The 12,517-nt window shown below is 54.1% G+C and overlaps 5 protein-coding genes and 1 non-coding gene across 6 annotated transcripts; 2 read left to right on the top strand and 4 right to left on the bottom strand.

The window, feature by feature from the left end:
• The first annotated feature begins 95 nt into the window (after positions 1-95).
• On the top strand, positions 96-176 carry BDW74DRAFT_t190. The gene has a single exon. It is a non-coding gene; the product is annotated as a tRNA-Ser (tRNA).
• Positions 177-891: 715 nt separating this feature from the next.
• BDW74DRAFT_182368 (uncharacterized protein) lies at positions 892-2,147 on the bottom strand (the record flags this gene model as incomplete). Its single annotated transcript, XM_073730242.1, has 3 exons — positions 892-1,361; positions 1,437-1,974; positions 2,088-2,147. 3 exons carry the CDS (start codon positions 2,145-2,147, stop codon positions 892-894), a joined length of 1,068 nt encoding a protein of 355 aa, XP_073579507.1.
• Positions 2,148-2,387: 240 nt separating this feature from the next.
• BDW74DRAFT_182367 (uncharacterized protein) lies at positions 2,388-3,202 on the top strand (the record flags this gene model as incomplete). Its single annotated transcript, XM_073730241.1, has 3 exons — positions 2,388-2,545; positions 2,604-2,648; positions 2,704-3,202. The coding sequence occupies 3 exons, from the start codon at positions 2,388-2,390 to the stop codon at positions 3,200-3,202; spliced, it is 702 nt and encodes a 233-aa protein (XP_073579506.1).
• Positions 3,203-4,317: 1,115 nt separating this feature from the next.
• Positions 4,318-5,428, bottom strand: BDW74DRAFT_161052 (glycoside hydrolase family 131 protein). Its single transcript, XM_073725729.1, has 3 exons — positions 5,163-5,428; positions 4,763-5,076; positions 4,318-4,680 (listed from the first exon to the last, which is right to left on the bottom strand). The coding sequence occupies exons 1-3, from the start codon at positions 5,278-5,280 to the stop codon at positions 4,336-4,338; spliced, it is 777 nt and encodes a 258-aa protein (XP_073579505.1). The 5' UTR covers positions 5,281-5,428; the 3' UTR covers positions 4,318-4,335.
• Positions 5,429-5,688: 260 nt separating this feature from the next.
• On the bottom strand, positions 5,689-8,371 carry optB (small oligopeptide transporter, OPT family). Its single transcript, XM_073731627.1, has one exon. The coding sequence runs from the start codon at positions 8,205-8,207 to the stop codon at positions 5,823-5,825; it is 2,385 nt and encodes a 794-aa protein (XP_073579504.1). The 5' UTR covers positions 8,208-8,371; the 3' UTR covers positions 5,689-5,822.
• A 751-nt stretch (positions 8,372-9,122) lies between these two features.
• BDW74DRAFT_188025 (uncharacterized protein) lies at positions 9,123-12,034 on the bottom strand (the record flags this gene model as incomplete). The annotated part of the gene is made up of 7 exons (XM_073731626.1): positions 9,123-9,802; positions 9,849-10,355; positions 10,399-10,658; positions 10,711-11,151; positions 11,201-11,704; positions 11,789-11,853; positions 11,915-12,034. 7 exons carry the CDS (start codon positions 12,032-12,034, stop codon positions 9,678-9,680), a joined length of 2,022 nt encoding a protein of 673 aa, XP_073579503.1. The 3' UTR covers positions 9,123-9,677.
• Between the last annotated feature and the right edge of the window lie 483 nt (positions 12,035-12,517).

Here is a 12,517-nt window from a genome sequence, read left to right as displayed (position 1 = left end):
CACGCTGGTAAATATAGAAGCGATAAATTATAGTAGACAGAGTATAACTTGTTCAATCTCCTGTTACATGCTTATAGAGCTCTTTACAAGCATCTGGCAGGATGGCCGAGCGGTTAAGGCGTTAGATTAGAAATCTAATCCCTTCGGGGTCCAGAGTTCGAATCTCTGTCCTGTCGATTCTTTTTTCCCTTCTTTTTTTGCTTTGCCATGGCAGGTTACATACATACAGGATGAGGAAGGAAGCAGAAGCAGAAGCAGGGCAGCAACAACAATGGGACATGATCGGGATATGACCGACGCAGCGCAGATATGCGAATCAAAATTTTACTTTCTAAACCCGGTACTGGTACCTAGGTAGGGGTGAACTACGCTGGCCACTGCCTACCTAGCGAACGATATGGTGCTGCGCTCAATGGAGAGAACAGTTACAAAGGACAGCCCGTGGGCTCGTAAATAAATCCTTCATGAGTGTCGAGTCGAGCATATGAGACCATTGAAGCTATACATATACCTATAAGATACTGTCAAACCTATAATACCTTAGCAAGGTGTATGGATTAATCCTTCCATTTTAGCCATGTAGTAAAGGCCCCTCCTACCTAAGTGCGACAGTTACCATAGTACCCGGTTCGTGTAAGAACATAAAGAAGGGCCTACCACAGGCTGAGGGCTATGATAGGTATAGCTATGTACTTTACTTAAATTCACAAGGGTCTGGCAGATATCGATGAAATTAAGCCTGCCCGTGTCATATCGATAATAAGAGGAAAAAAGATCTGGCATGCAAGATCGGACGGACATGGACCACCTTAACGAATAGAAAATCTATATAAACCTTGAAGATCTATATAGGCAAGCGCTAGATATCCCAGGCCACCGAATAACTCTAACTCATTCATTCCAATACTTCTCTAGAACGTCACTAAAGCTCAATAGCCGAGCGCTCTCAAGGTTCGACTTCCCAGCAATTACGCCCGCTAGGTCATCCAACTGCCCAAGAACATACCTGCGGGCATTGACCTGGATGCTGTCACCTCCAAGTCTTCCCGGCAAGCTTAGCCTCTCCAACCCCAGACAAAGATACTGCCAGTCTAGCTTCCGACTGCGCTCCTCCCGGACCTCGTGGTAAAAGGCCGGAATCCTCGCGCGCCAGAACGAATCGCCGAGATACAACCCCATGGCATCCTGTACGGCTACAATGTCTTTCGAGGCCAAGAAGCCCGCCGTCAGGCAAAGGAGTTCCGGCGGCAGACGAGACAGGTAAGACCTTCCGTGCACGGGTTCCCAGACGCGCAGACTAAAGCGTGACTTGCGCCGGGCGGCGTAGACCATCGCCTTGACGCTGTCGCATCGGAACGGATCTGGGGCGAGGGGTAGGGTTAGCGTGGTAGAGCAAGAATAGGGGGTAGCGTCGAGGGGAGCAGGAGCTCACATACCGCAGTCCATCTCCATGGATACTGCGTCGACCCGGCCAGGATCCCGCCTGATCGGGAGCGTATGCCTCTGATAGAAGGCGGCCCTCTTGGGAAGCAGGGCGTGCAGGATGACCTCCACGTTTCCACCGGAGAGCGCCCAGACCCTGTGCAGGCGGAGCAATTGCCAGCACTGCTCGTGGACTAGAATGCACATGAGTCTCGCGGGCGAGATGGTGTCGCCAATGGGGTGCAGTGGGTGCTGAGGCAGAGCCGTCGCAATAGCGAGGGGGTCCTCGTCCTCCTGGCGCATGTTCTTGGTGCTGTCCTCGGAGCGCACGAGTTTTCTCCCAGCGTCCCAGGGGGCTTGGAGGGTGGTGAAGCCAATGTCCCACCGAGTATAGTAGGCTACGCCCGAGAGGCGGCAGATGTGTTTGGTGGGATGGAAAAGAACTGGATAAGACGAGGTGGTTAGTGGCAGAGAGCAAGAGAGGTGGAAATAGGGGACCTGCTCAGTCGATAGTAGTAGTTCCAAGTGCGCTTCAGCTTTCGGCGGCGGCGTCTGGCGTCGGTGGCAGAGGAGACGCCTTCTCGAAACAGCATCTCGTCACGCGACTCAATAATGATGGAGTTGCAGATGGAGCAGGTAGGTCGAGGGTTTGCAATGCCCCTGACCGGCAGCTGATCGGCGCTGTTGAGGGAGGCAATGCTGCCCGTGTCACCGATGGTGTTCATCTTGTTCATTATCTCCATCGAAGTGCACGGTCGCTGAGGGGTTCCCCATGAGCGGAGCCTACTTATAGGTATGACCTGCCCTTATCCTCGGATCTGCTGGCCGGATCATGCTGGAAACCTTGACAGCTGCCGCTCAATTTCGAGACCAATGCCCGAGGATCAGACCCGAACCATTCCAAACCTTATTATATCGCAACCCCACGATGACTGCACATGGCGGTGCAGTGCATCGCGCCTGCCATGGATAAGCCCGAAGGTAGGGCAACTCCACAGAATGTCGGGATACGGAAGGCGCGACCAAGGCAGAAGCTGCGGCTGGGTGTGGCATCATGGGCGGGATGGGTTTGGTCTTTCGGTCTCTTGATGCAGCTATCGAAAGACCTCTCATCACACGCAAAGTAAGTCAGACGAGATGTACCCATAGAGCTGCAGGCTTCGATACTGACAGCGACGCAGCAAGAACATAGATAGCATCACACCTACTGAACAGCAATGCCCAACGTAAGAAAGAGCCCTGACTGCAGTAGTTGTCCGCCAGAGTGGCTCTGACGGACAGGGACGCACAGTATCGCACCCTCACAACCTTCCAAGGGGAATACGGCCGAGTGACAGCAGCAGCGCCGGAGGACCGCGTCGGCGCCATGTGGAGCGTCATCCTATCCGCAACATTCCCAGTCGGGCGATTCGCTGTCGAGGCCCAGTGCCACACCGGAAGGGGCTACACGGACAGGAGAGGAATCTACATCCGCACACCATTCCTGGTCGTTGAGACCAAGCGCGCTCCCCGACGGGGGCAAATGCCCTGGATCGGTGCGGCAGCCCAGCTGCGGCGATACCTACGGGACCATGCACGCGACGCAAGAGCAGGGCGGGCTGGGCGAGCCAACAGTCTCTTTAACGCGGTTGCCATCGGCACCGCTGTCAAGTTTTACACCTACGACCCGGCCAACAGCACACTGAGCCCCTTGGGGCCGCAGCCGAACGAAGGATACGATGTGTGTGGGCAGGCAGGCGAGGTGAAGGCGAAGCTTGCGCATATCACGGCCAACAATTAACTTACCAGTATGGATAATCATTACCTAGGTACAGTTAGCATAGAATTGTGACCGGTCAAGTCATACGCGAAACAAATAGCAAGGAGTTTGATTTAATTCCCTCACAGATCCCTGACCATGGCCTAGGACCATTGCGTACCCGGAGATCCAGGGTTCAAGCTTAGAACCTTCACTAGATAAGGTCCTCCTGCCCATCCGTGAGCATCAGCCTCAACCCATCCCTTAGCCTCATCTCATCCCCCATAGCGGCCGTGGTCTAGAGCGATATTGACCTCACTTGAGGGCTGATGGTAGATGGTATACTCTAGTGATATGTTAAAAGAAGAGATCATTCAGGTCTGGGCACTGATCAAGGGCCCCATCCAAGCTGTAGATGGAGATGTTCAGTGGACGGGAACTGGAACTGAAATTGGAACTGGAACTGGAGCTGGAGCTGGAGCTGGAGAGAAAGGCCTGGGGACTTGAGTACCAAGGTAGGGTAGGTATGGTGGAGTCGAGAGTCGAGACTGTTGTGGGGTCTCGTCTGCCAGCAAATGTAATGCGTAGGGTATGATAGAGTGGTTGTGGTCGCATGATTTAAGCAGGAAAAGACGAATGCAGGTGGGTGGTGCCTTACCCCTGGCTATACCATGATATGGTACTACGCAATTGGTTTTGGCCGCGTCCCAATTCCAATTCCAATTCCTCAAGGCGAAGTCGGCTGCTTTAGGTATTTGTGTTTATGTACCAGGATTCTGATTCTGTATGGTAGGTACCATAATCATGCTATGATATACGACGAGACCTGGCCACGGTCACGGTCACGGTTGACTCGCGAAATCGATGCGTTGAGACTATAAGGTAGTGTGATATAGATATAGAGATAGAGATAGAGATAGAGGCGGAGGTCATTTCCTGCATTTGCATACGATAGAAGAGTCTAAGACCAAGAACCAACAACCAAGAACCAAGATAGATAGATACCGTATACCCTACCATACAAATACATCGAAACAGATGGATAGTGCAAGCGCAAGTGCAGGTAAACAGCGAGACCGGCTCATCTGCCACACCTACACCCAAATCTATCTCCCTTATCACCCCCCCCCACGCCCCCCCCCATGAACCCTCCCGGAAACCAGCCACAACATGTGCTAAACAGCAACCGTAACATCCCCCTCCTCAACATAAACCCCATTCCAGAACCAGCCCTCCTCACCTCCATCTTGCCCATTATCCAACCTCAGCACACCCACATGCCAATCCTGACTGTTGCTCGATGCACTGGCACTCACGGCCTCAACGACAAGTTCTAGATCTTCCGCGCCCGTGGAAGCGTATAGCTCCACGCTCCCGGCGTCAAAGTCGATCCCGTACGCGAAGTTGTACCACACCCCCGACTCTAGCGATACACCCCATTGTGCGGCGCTGTTGGCGTACCAGGTTAGGTTTGAGGCCGCGTCGGAGGATCCGCCGTATTTTAGTTCGGTGAAGTGGCTCTACGTTGCGTTAACACAAGCTCGCCTGGAAAAGCTGGATAGGTAGGGAGGAAAGGGGAAGGTGGGTGGGTATAGGGCGTACCTCGAAAAACGCAATCTGATGCTCGAGCTCACTCGTCGGGAACCCATCCTCCTTTACACTAAGGGAGAAGTGGTAGTACAACTTGCCCGAGGCAATATCAACCCCGCTCTCCACCTGCGGAATGAGCTCCGTGCGCATCATAGTCTGTCCATTCCACGACGCTGTGTTATCGAGCGTTGTCTTTAACCCTTGGTCGTCGCCGCAGAGGGTGCTGTTGGGGTTTTTGAAGCTGTCGGAGAGGGAGAGGTAGTGGCTTGTTTCTTCGGAGCCGTGGATGTACCATTGATAAGGCGGGATTTGGGAGGACCAGGACCCTACATCGCAGGTTCTCTTGTTAGTCTATGGAGGGGAACTAGTGGAGGAGAGGAGAGGAAAGGAAGGAAGAAACGGAGGGAGGTACATTTATCAAGATCCCCCACGACAAAACTCTCATTGAAGAGGCCGCTCCAGAGGACGTTTCCTGCTGAGGCGAGGGGGGCCAGTGTCGAGAGGAGGGGGAGGATAGTCGTCGATTTCATATTGTCAAGTTGTCAAGGCCGGCTTGAATCTTGCGAGGGGAAGGAATGGAATGCTTGGTGGTTCTTGGTATCTTGGTTTGGTTGCATAAGTCGAGTTGGGTTTGGCAGGGAGGTTTTATACGGTAGCAGACGGCGGGCGGGAATGCGCGTTTCATGGTGTTTCATGTAGAGTGTCTCCCCTTTCCACAAGCGTCACGGATGGATTGCGGAATATAACTGCGACAGGGACACGGACGGCCTCATCTGTCATGTTTCAAGTTTCTGTCCATGTTTAAGTCTTGCGGTCGGAAAGTCGGTTGGGTGGTCCGGATGCCCTGGGTTGGTTGGAGAACATTGCTTGATGTACATAGTTAGCTAGTAGGCCCGCGGCAAGATGGGATAGGGCTACATCATAAGGTCATTCATTATCTCAACTAGCTAGGGTAGTCAATAAGCGACAGAATTAAGATATTCGTTAATCATGACATGACCAGAAGCATATCCCCGCATTATCGACACGAAGTCACACTCACTTCCACCTCTCCACCTAACACCTTCGTAGCCTATGACCAACTCTCCGGGCCAAACTTCACTCCAGTAACCTGCACAGCCGTACCCGCAGCATCCATCGTATCCGCCGCGATGTTGGTTCCCCACCAAGCCGGGAAGTCCGTCTTTGTCAGGTTCAGGGTCAGGAAGATCAGGATCGTGCAGAGCGCAAGACCGACATCCAGACCCGCCGACACGACATAGTTGTACTGCATCCACCACCCGCGCCAGCGGTCACGGATGTACTTGTTGAAGAGAAGACCGACAATACCCCACGAAAGATAGTTGAGCGGGGTGGCAGGGGGAATGAGGGAAGTTCCACCGAAGATAATCGGCGCATTGAGGTAGCGGACCCAGCCGGCGTACTTGGTGTTGCGCAGGAGCTTGGCGAGGATGAAGAAGATGACAGGCAGAGCAAAACCAGCGAGCCAGAACCACTGGAGGTTGGCGTACATCTGGCCGGGGGAGAACATCTTGGCGGGGCCGATGGTACCCCAGATGACGGAGGCATTGAAGAAGACCCGGCCGTTGGGGCAGGTGTAGTGGTTTGGCTGGTCCAGGGAGCAGACGTCACTGATGGCACCGAGCGCCCAGTTCATGACGCAGATCTGCACGATGGACGACCAGAGACAAGCGACCATCTGCGCGGCAAAGGTCACGCGTGGCGGAATCTTCATGTAGTGGCCGAGCTTTAGGTCCTGGGTGAAGTAGAGACCTTGCGACATACTGATGTACCCGTATGTCTTGAAGAGCATCATCGCCATCGGTCGGCCAGGCTGCATATACCCGATCACGAACTCGGTGATGACATTGAGACCAATCTGGATGTTTGTCGACGCTTGAATGATACCGATTGGCAGGAACCAGACGGCACCCATGATCAAGGAAATGAAGAAGGCCCACCAGCTGAGATGAGTCGGGTATCCAAGCACAACACCGAGACCCATAGCGACCATGACAAGCGTGATGGCACCATACCACCACAGCGGGACGGGCTTGAAGCGAGCCATAAGACGAGCGTGGACATCCTCATCCTCGTGGCCGACCTTGCGGAATCGCGCCCAGATGTCCTTTCCGTTGAACAGGACTGCATTGACAAGAACAGCGATGATGGTGGCAAAGGACAAACCGTAGCACAGCGTAAACGTAGTAGACAAGAAGAGGGGGGAGTAGTTCTTGTACTCGGCTGCGTCCAGGGTCATCTCCGGGGTGAGGATGCGACTGACATTGTAGACCTGGCCCATGTTGTCGTAACTGCTGGAGTCGCTGATGGGCAGGTACTTGGAAAAGTTGGTTCCGGTGTAGTGCATGGCCGGGGTGACAATCCAGAAGAAGATAAACAAGCCAACCAGGGTGTTCGCAATGGCATGCCATGGGGCAATGAGCGGGCTGAAGTTGAAACCCGAGACCTGCGTCCAGTCAAAGGTGATGGGAATCAGCGAGATGCCCGTCCAGCCGCCAAACAGCTGGTTGATCACCACGTTCTGGGGCTTGATCCAGGTCACCCAGGCGAAGACACTCAGGAAGGGCGCAATGTACCCAGGGAACCAGTACCACAAGAACGACCCGATCATGCAATACAGGAACATGCGGTACTTGCCCAGGGTCCAGCCAGAGACCTTGGCCGGGTCAGGCTTGGAGCGGTCGTGGAGCGCAGTGAAGAGCGCGGTGTTGATGAGGGTCGACGGCCAGATCATCGCAGCAGGAGTAACCAAGAAGCGGTGGAAGAAGCCGGCGAAGCCAAAGCCCAGCATCTGGGTCGAAATGCACATGAAGATCTCAAATGCCCAGTCAAAGCGCTGGTTGTAGAAGGCGCGCTGGGCGAGGAGAATATCCGTAGCGTAGGCCGCACCACCACCAAAAGTGGCATTGGCCATGATAACCGACATTGCGTGTTCCTTCTTGCTGTAAGGGCCGGGGTTGAGATTGACGCTCAGGCCGAAGAGGCGGATGGTCTTGTGAGGCATCACCTTGGCCCAGGCGACACCAATGGGGTACGCGACGACCTGGCAGACGTAGGACGGAATGACAATGTATGGCTGGCGCATGGAGAAGAGCATGTTGAGGGCCGATCCAACGGTCGACAACAGCAATCCAATCACCCAGGCGCGGAATGTGTTGGAGTGGCCGCCCTCGTCAATGTTGGGCACGGCGGCGCGAACTTCAGGGTAGGGGGAGTTCTCGAGGAGACTCGCGGCGACGGACGCGCGGCGGTCCTTGTCGGTGACGTGGAGGGCATCGTTGACTTCGTCGACGACTTCATTGGGGAGGTTGGGATCCCAGTGGTGGTTTTCCTTGAGGTGCTTCAGCTGCTCGACGGTGTCGGAACCGGAGGGGGAGTCGTCGCTGGGGAGCGAGTCGTTGGCGGACGTAACGCGGACGGGAGTTTCCTTCTCCATGGTGGCTCAATGAACTCGCGATGAGTTCGAAGTGTGAGCACGCAGTGAGAGGGAGGGGAGGAGAGGAAATAGACGAGGTGGAGGAGAGCTGGAGAGGAAAAAGCAAGTGGTGCAGGGGAGGACAGCGCCCTTTTCACTTTCCGAGGCAGCGCCCTTGCTGCAGCTTATCTGCTGGGTAGCATTCGCCTCAAGCCATCAGTTAATGTCGTTATCAATTGAACTACAAGATAGGTACCACCTATCTAACCGACTTTAGTCGCATCGCGCGCCCTCATCTATTCACTCTGTCAAAGCGAACCGACAACAACCGCCCCTCAGCTCGAGTCCAGCCAGTCAGAGTGTAAGAGCGTGTTATTGCCCGACCACAGTCGCAGGAAATCTCGAGTCGTGACCATTGAGGTCGCGCAATCCAACCCAACCTTTATCTGACCACATCGCCCACTGCTACCCCAGATACTCGAGTCCCAGTCTACGGAGTATCGCCAGTATACCGTTGGAGGCGTTCGAGTCGGACCTGATTCCCAAAGCAGGCTAGGCGATCCTTATCTGGGCGGGCACGGCACAGTCCGGGCTGTCGAGCGTCTCGAGTGGCTTAGTGTCTTATGATCCCTGCGCGGAGAGTGCAACGTTGGCGAGACAAGCTTGTGCGCGATAAGCTAGCGAAGCTCGAGGTCAAGCCCGCCCCACCACTAGCCCAGACTTATCGCTCCTTGGCTGGCAATACGGTGCTGACGCCCGGCGTCTCGAGCGCATCTCGGAATCCGAGATTGTCGCGTGGAAATGCACTGCCCCTGGGAGGAACTACGGAGTACTTCGTAGTCTGGAGACCATGGATGACGATCGCGGGGAAATGGGTCACAGAGGCAAATTGTGAGTTTGTAACAGAGTCAGCTGCGATGTTTAGCACAGAAAAAGCAAGATCAACCCCAACGGCCTATTAGCGACAGAAACACAGGCTAGAGGCGGTTAGCAGATAACAATGTTACATGGGGCCATTTTTTGGTGTGAGACACTCCTCCGCAATTGCCTTTGCCATTGCCACATGCCTCGGGACAAACTTGAACAGGGATGGATTGGATAAGAACACATTGTCATGGCGAAATATGAAGTGAACACTATCTCTCGCTTTAAAATAGTGGCTGATATCCCAGAACGCCACGCGCTCATGTTCCAACAAGTCAAAACTCTTCCAGTTATGCCACCTGCCTATTCCAGACAAGCACGCGGAGCAGCAACCCGAATCGCAATCTATCCAACGGCCCAACCTCTGCCGTCGAAGAACTCGAACAAGCTTTTGACACCACCCGTTCTAACCGAGACTGAATCGAACCGTTGCTGACAAGGAAAATTCTCGAACGCCACTTGATAGAGACCAATGCAAACCGTCGCCAATAGAAATGTTCTCGAACGCCATCTGATAGGGAAAAAACGAAAACCCGAGTCAAACCGCAGCCCTACGCCCGGCTCACATTACTCGGGGATATTAAGAGCCCACTCGAGGTCCGTCCAGAAGCCATCATCGTAAAGGTGGTTGGCAGAGGCAGAGGATTGCCCTTCCGAGGCAGCCAGTGACTTATCGGTGTTCTCTTCCGCACCTGCAGGATGGTTAGCACTGATAAAGGATGGTCCTATTGTACTCACTGGCACTCGGTAACGGCGGCTCGAACTCATCCTTGAACCACCACATGGCATCGATAATCGGGCAGAGAGCGAGACGGCTGCGGATGCGGAGATTGATCATGACGCTGCCGTCGGGCTTGCGGAACGCCTTGGTGCTATTGTACAGGTGGCTCAGGACGGCGACCACCTTGCTAGGCATGTCTTCGTTGTTGACGACCATGAGTTTTACGAGGTTAAGTGCCTTCATGAAGTAGTTTCTAGCCTTCCCGAAGTCCACGACGTCGGTATCATGGCCTTTGATGATGCGGAGGAGAATAGCACCGCCGAGGAGGAGCCCGAACCAGCCCTGCGACGGACAGACGGCCAGGGAGGGGAGTTCATGCGCCATGTCCTCAACTGCATCGATGACGTCGCACGTGGCGGTTACTAGCTTGCCCAAGCGGTTGTCGGCGTAAAGGGTATGGATCTTTAGGAAATGCATTCCCTGGACACTGAGGCAGGCGACGAGGATGTCGAATCGGGCCATCCCTACAAAATTAGCTTCGAATGGGCCATGGAGTAGAGGTCTTACATGTGGTGGAGTCAATGTGTAGGTCATAGATGCGCTGCTCGTACGACTTTAGAAGTAGATCCAATCCACCCTCGTCCGCCGCACCCAAAGTAAGGACTCCGTATTCAGATACAGCAGCACCGCACTGGGTAACAACTTCCTGCGCCTTCATCCGGGTTCGGACGTGCGGCGACATGTTCTGATACAGCGCCCTGCGTTGGTTGACGTCGTGGGCCATGTCCGGGAGCGGACGAGGAGGTTGGCCTTTCATCAGGCATGCACTATATCACATTAGTCGCTCGTAGGGGATGGACAAAGGTAGATGCGGCATACCGTTGATAGGTAATGACAGTATAAGCCCACAGCTCCGAGCGACGACTGATGTCCGCAATATGAGGTATGGGCTGCTTGGTCTTGTAGAACTCGTGGCTAGTGACCGGGTTGTGCATTCCATACATCATCGCAACATGAAGAAGTAATCCCGTCAGAGGGAAGATGATGTCAATCCCGCCATCTCCCTTGGGGAACGGCCAATTCAGGACAAGGAGCAACCCCTGCACGATATTCCAAGGACCGCAATCGGACAAAGGGGACAGGAACGCCATCTGAATGATATGCTTGGACAGGGCAGGGAAGACCGTGGGGTTCTTAGCGCAGGTTCTAGACGCGGTGCCGATTATAGTCCAGAAGAGGAAGTCCGACTGTTCGTAGGTCAGGTTCGGGGGGCTTTCGGTGTCGAGGCAAGGCATGAAGACGACGTATTGGCGGTAGAAACTGTAGACAGGGGTCAGAGCCTGCTTGAGAATTATCAACTGCGACTTACATCCCAAAGATCTCGTCGATTTCATCGGCGCTCAGCGTCACGCCGCCAAGGGTACGCGGGAGGGTGCGACCCGAATCAAGCCCAGTAGCCATTACGTACTCCTTCTTCTTCGAAAAAATCGGGCCCATGCCGACAGGGGGGTGCATCAGCTGAGGACGCGTCTGTCCATTCGCGGTGTTCTTGTAGATGGATCCCGGGACCATGTCGGGGAGCTTCGAACCGTTGGATGTGTTGCTCTCGAGGGTCGCGACGGCAAGGTGAGGCAGCGCATCGGGAGCGACGTCTGGGAAGAGAAGCCGGGAGCTATCAGTGCCAGTAGACTCAATGTGTCCGAGGTCGTTGGCCTCAGCGTAGGCATCCGTCGCTCCGTTGCGCTTAATGCTGTCGGCAGGGTCTGGCATCATCGTGGTGGGGGTATCGGGGGTCAACGGGTAACGGCTGGTAGTGTGGGCGTTGAGCTGCTTCCTCAATTCGTCGGTCTCCTTCTCCAGCTTCTCGTACTTCCTTGTCGCTCGTAAGCATTGTTAAACTGAGGTAGGGGTCGGAACTTACTGGCGCTTGTGTTCTCTGCGGAAGGCCTCTGATAACACACAGTCGATTCCGAGCTTCTCGCAACGCGAGCACGGCTGTCTCTGGTACGCGTCGCAGCGAGCCTAATGGAGAAGTGCTGTAAGCAAGTAATTCAGTCTTGGTGGGTTTGGGGAGTGGTGTTACTTTCTGCTGGCGGCACTCAGTGCAGGCCTTCTTGATTCTCTTCGAAGTTCTAGGAGGCAGGGGATAATCAGCTGTCGAAGTTTCCTCCTCAGGATTGAGTAGATCTCGAATTGAAAGCATTTTGGCAACGAGATCTGAGCAAGAGATTGTGGAAGAGAGCTTACGACAGTGGATGGCAGTCCTCCATCTCGAAGTAATAAGGTCAGGCTGGCTATGCTATGCTATCTCGGATGAATGACTTCCGATGACATTATGTATGAGTTCAGAGAGAGAGTGCGCAGGTTTTGAGTCATTGATTTGTGGGGGGTAGTGGCTAGAAGTTGAGTGAATAAGTAGAGCGTGCAGCCTGGGAAAGACAGTGAAGCTCTGAAGACAAGCTTTCAGGCAGCCACTCATAATCTCCGTTTTCCAAACACAACAAGGAATCTTCCGGACTGAGGTGAGTGCCACCTTGCAGGCTGCTGCACAGGTATTTTATTGTTGTTTTGGTCTATCTCAGTCATGGACAAAAACAACTTCCGGCACACAGTAGCTAGTCAGTCATCTGGGCCATGAAGTCCACGGAAAGAACGCATAACACAAATACGAGAATAGAAGCAAGGG

The sequence above is a fragment of the Aspergillus multicolor genome (genome assembly GCF_047715735.1).
Source record: "Aspergillus multicolor strain CBS 133.54 unplaced genomic scaffold BDW74scaffold_35, whole genome shotgun sequence".
Classification (NCBI taxonomy): domain Eukaryota; kingdom Fungi; phylum Ascomycota; class Eurotiomycetes; order Eurotiales; family Aspergillaceae; genus Aspergillus; species Aspergillus multicolor.
Note: the sequence above shows the minus strand (reverse complement) of the source record. Positions and strands in the feature narration are given on the sequence as shown.

Coding starts and splice junctions, on each gene's coding strand:
- BDW74DRAFT_161052 (XM_073725729.1), bottom strand. CDS start 5,280: ATGAAATCGACGACTATCCTCCCCCTCCTCTCGACACTGGCCCCCCTC. Junction 5,077..5,162: donor CGTGGGGGATCTTGATAAAT/GTACCTCCCTCC, acceptor CCTGCGATGTAG/GGTCCTGGTCCTCCCAAATC. Junction 4,681..4,762: donor ATCAGATTGCGTTTTTCGAG/GTACGCCCTATA, acceptor AACGCAACGTAG/AGCCACTTCACCGAACTAAA.
- optB (XM_073731627.1), bottom strand. CDS start 8,207: ATGGAGAAGGAAACTCCCGTCCGCGTTACGTCCGCCAACGACTCGCTC.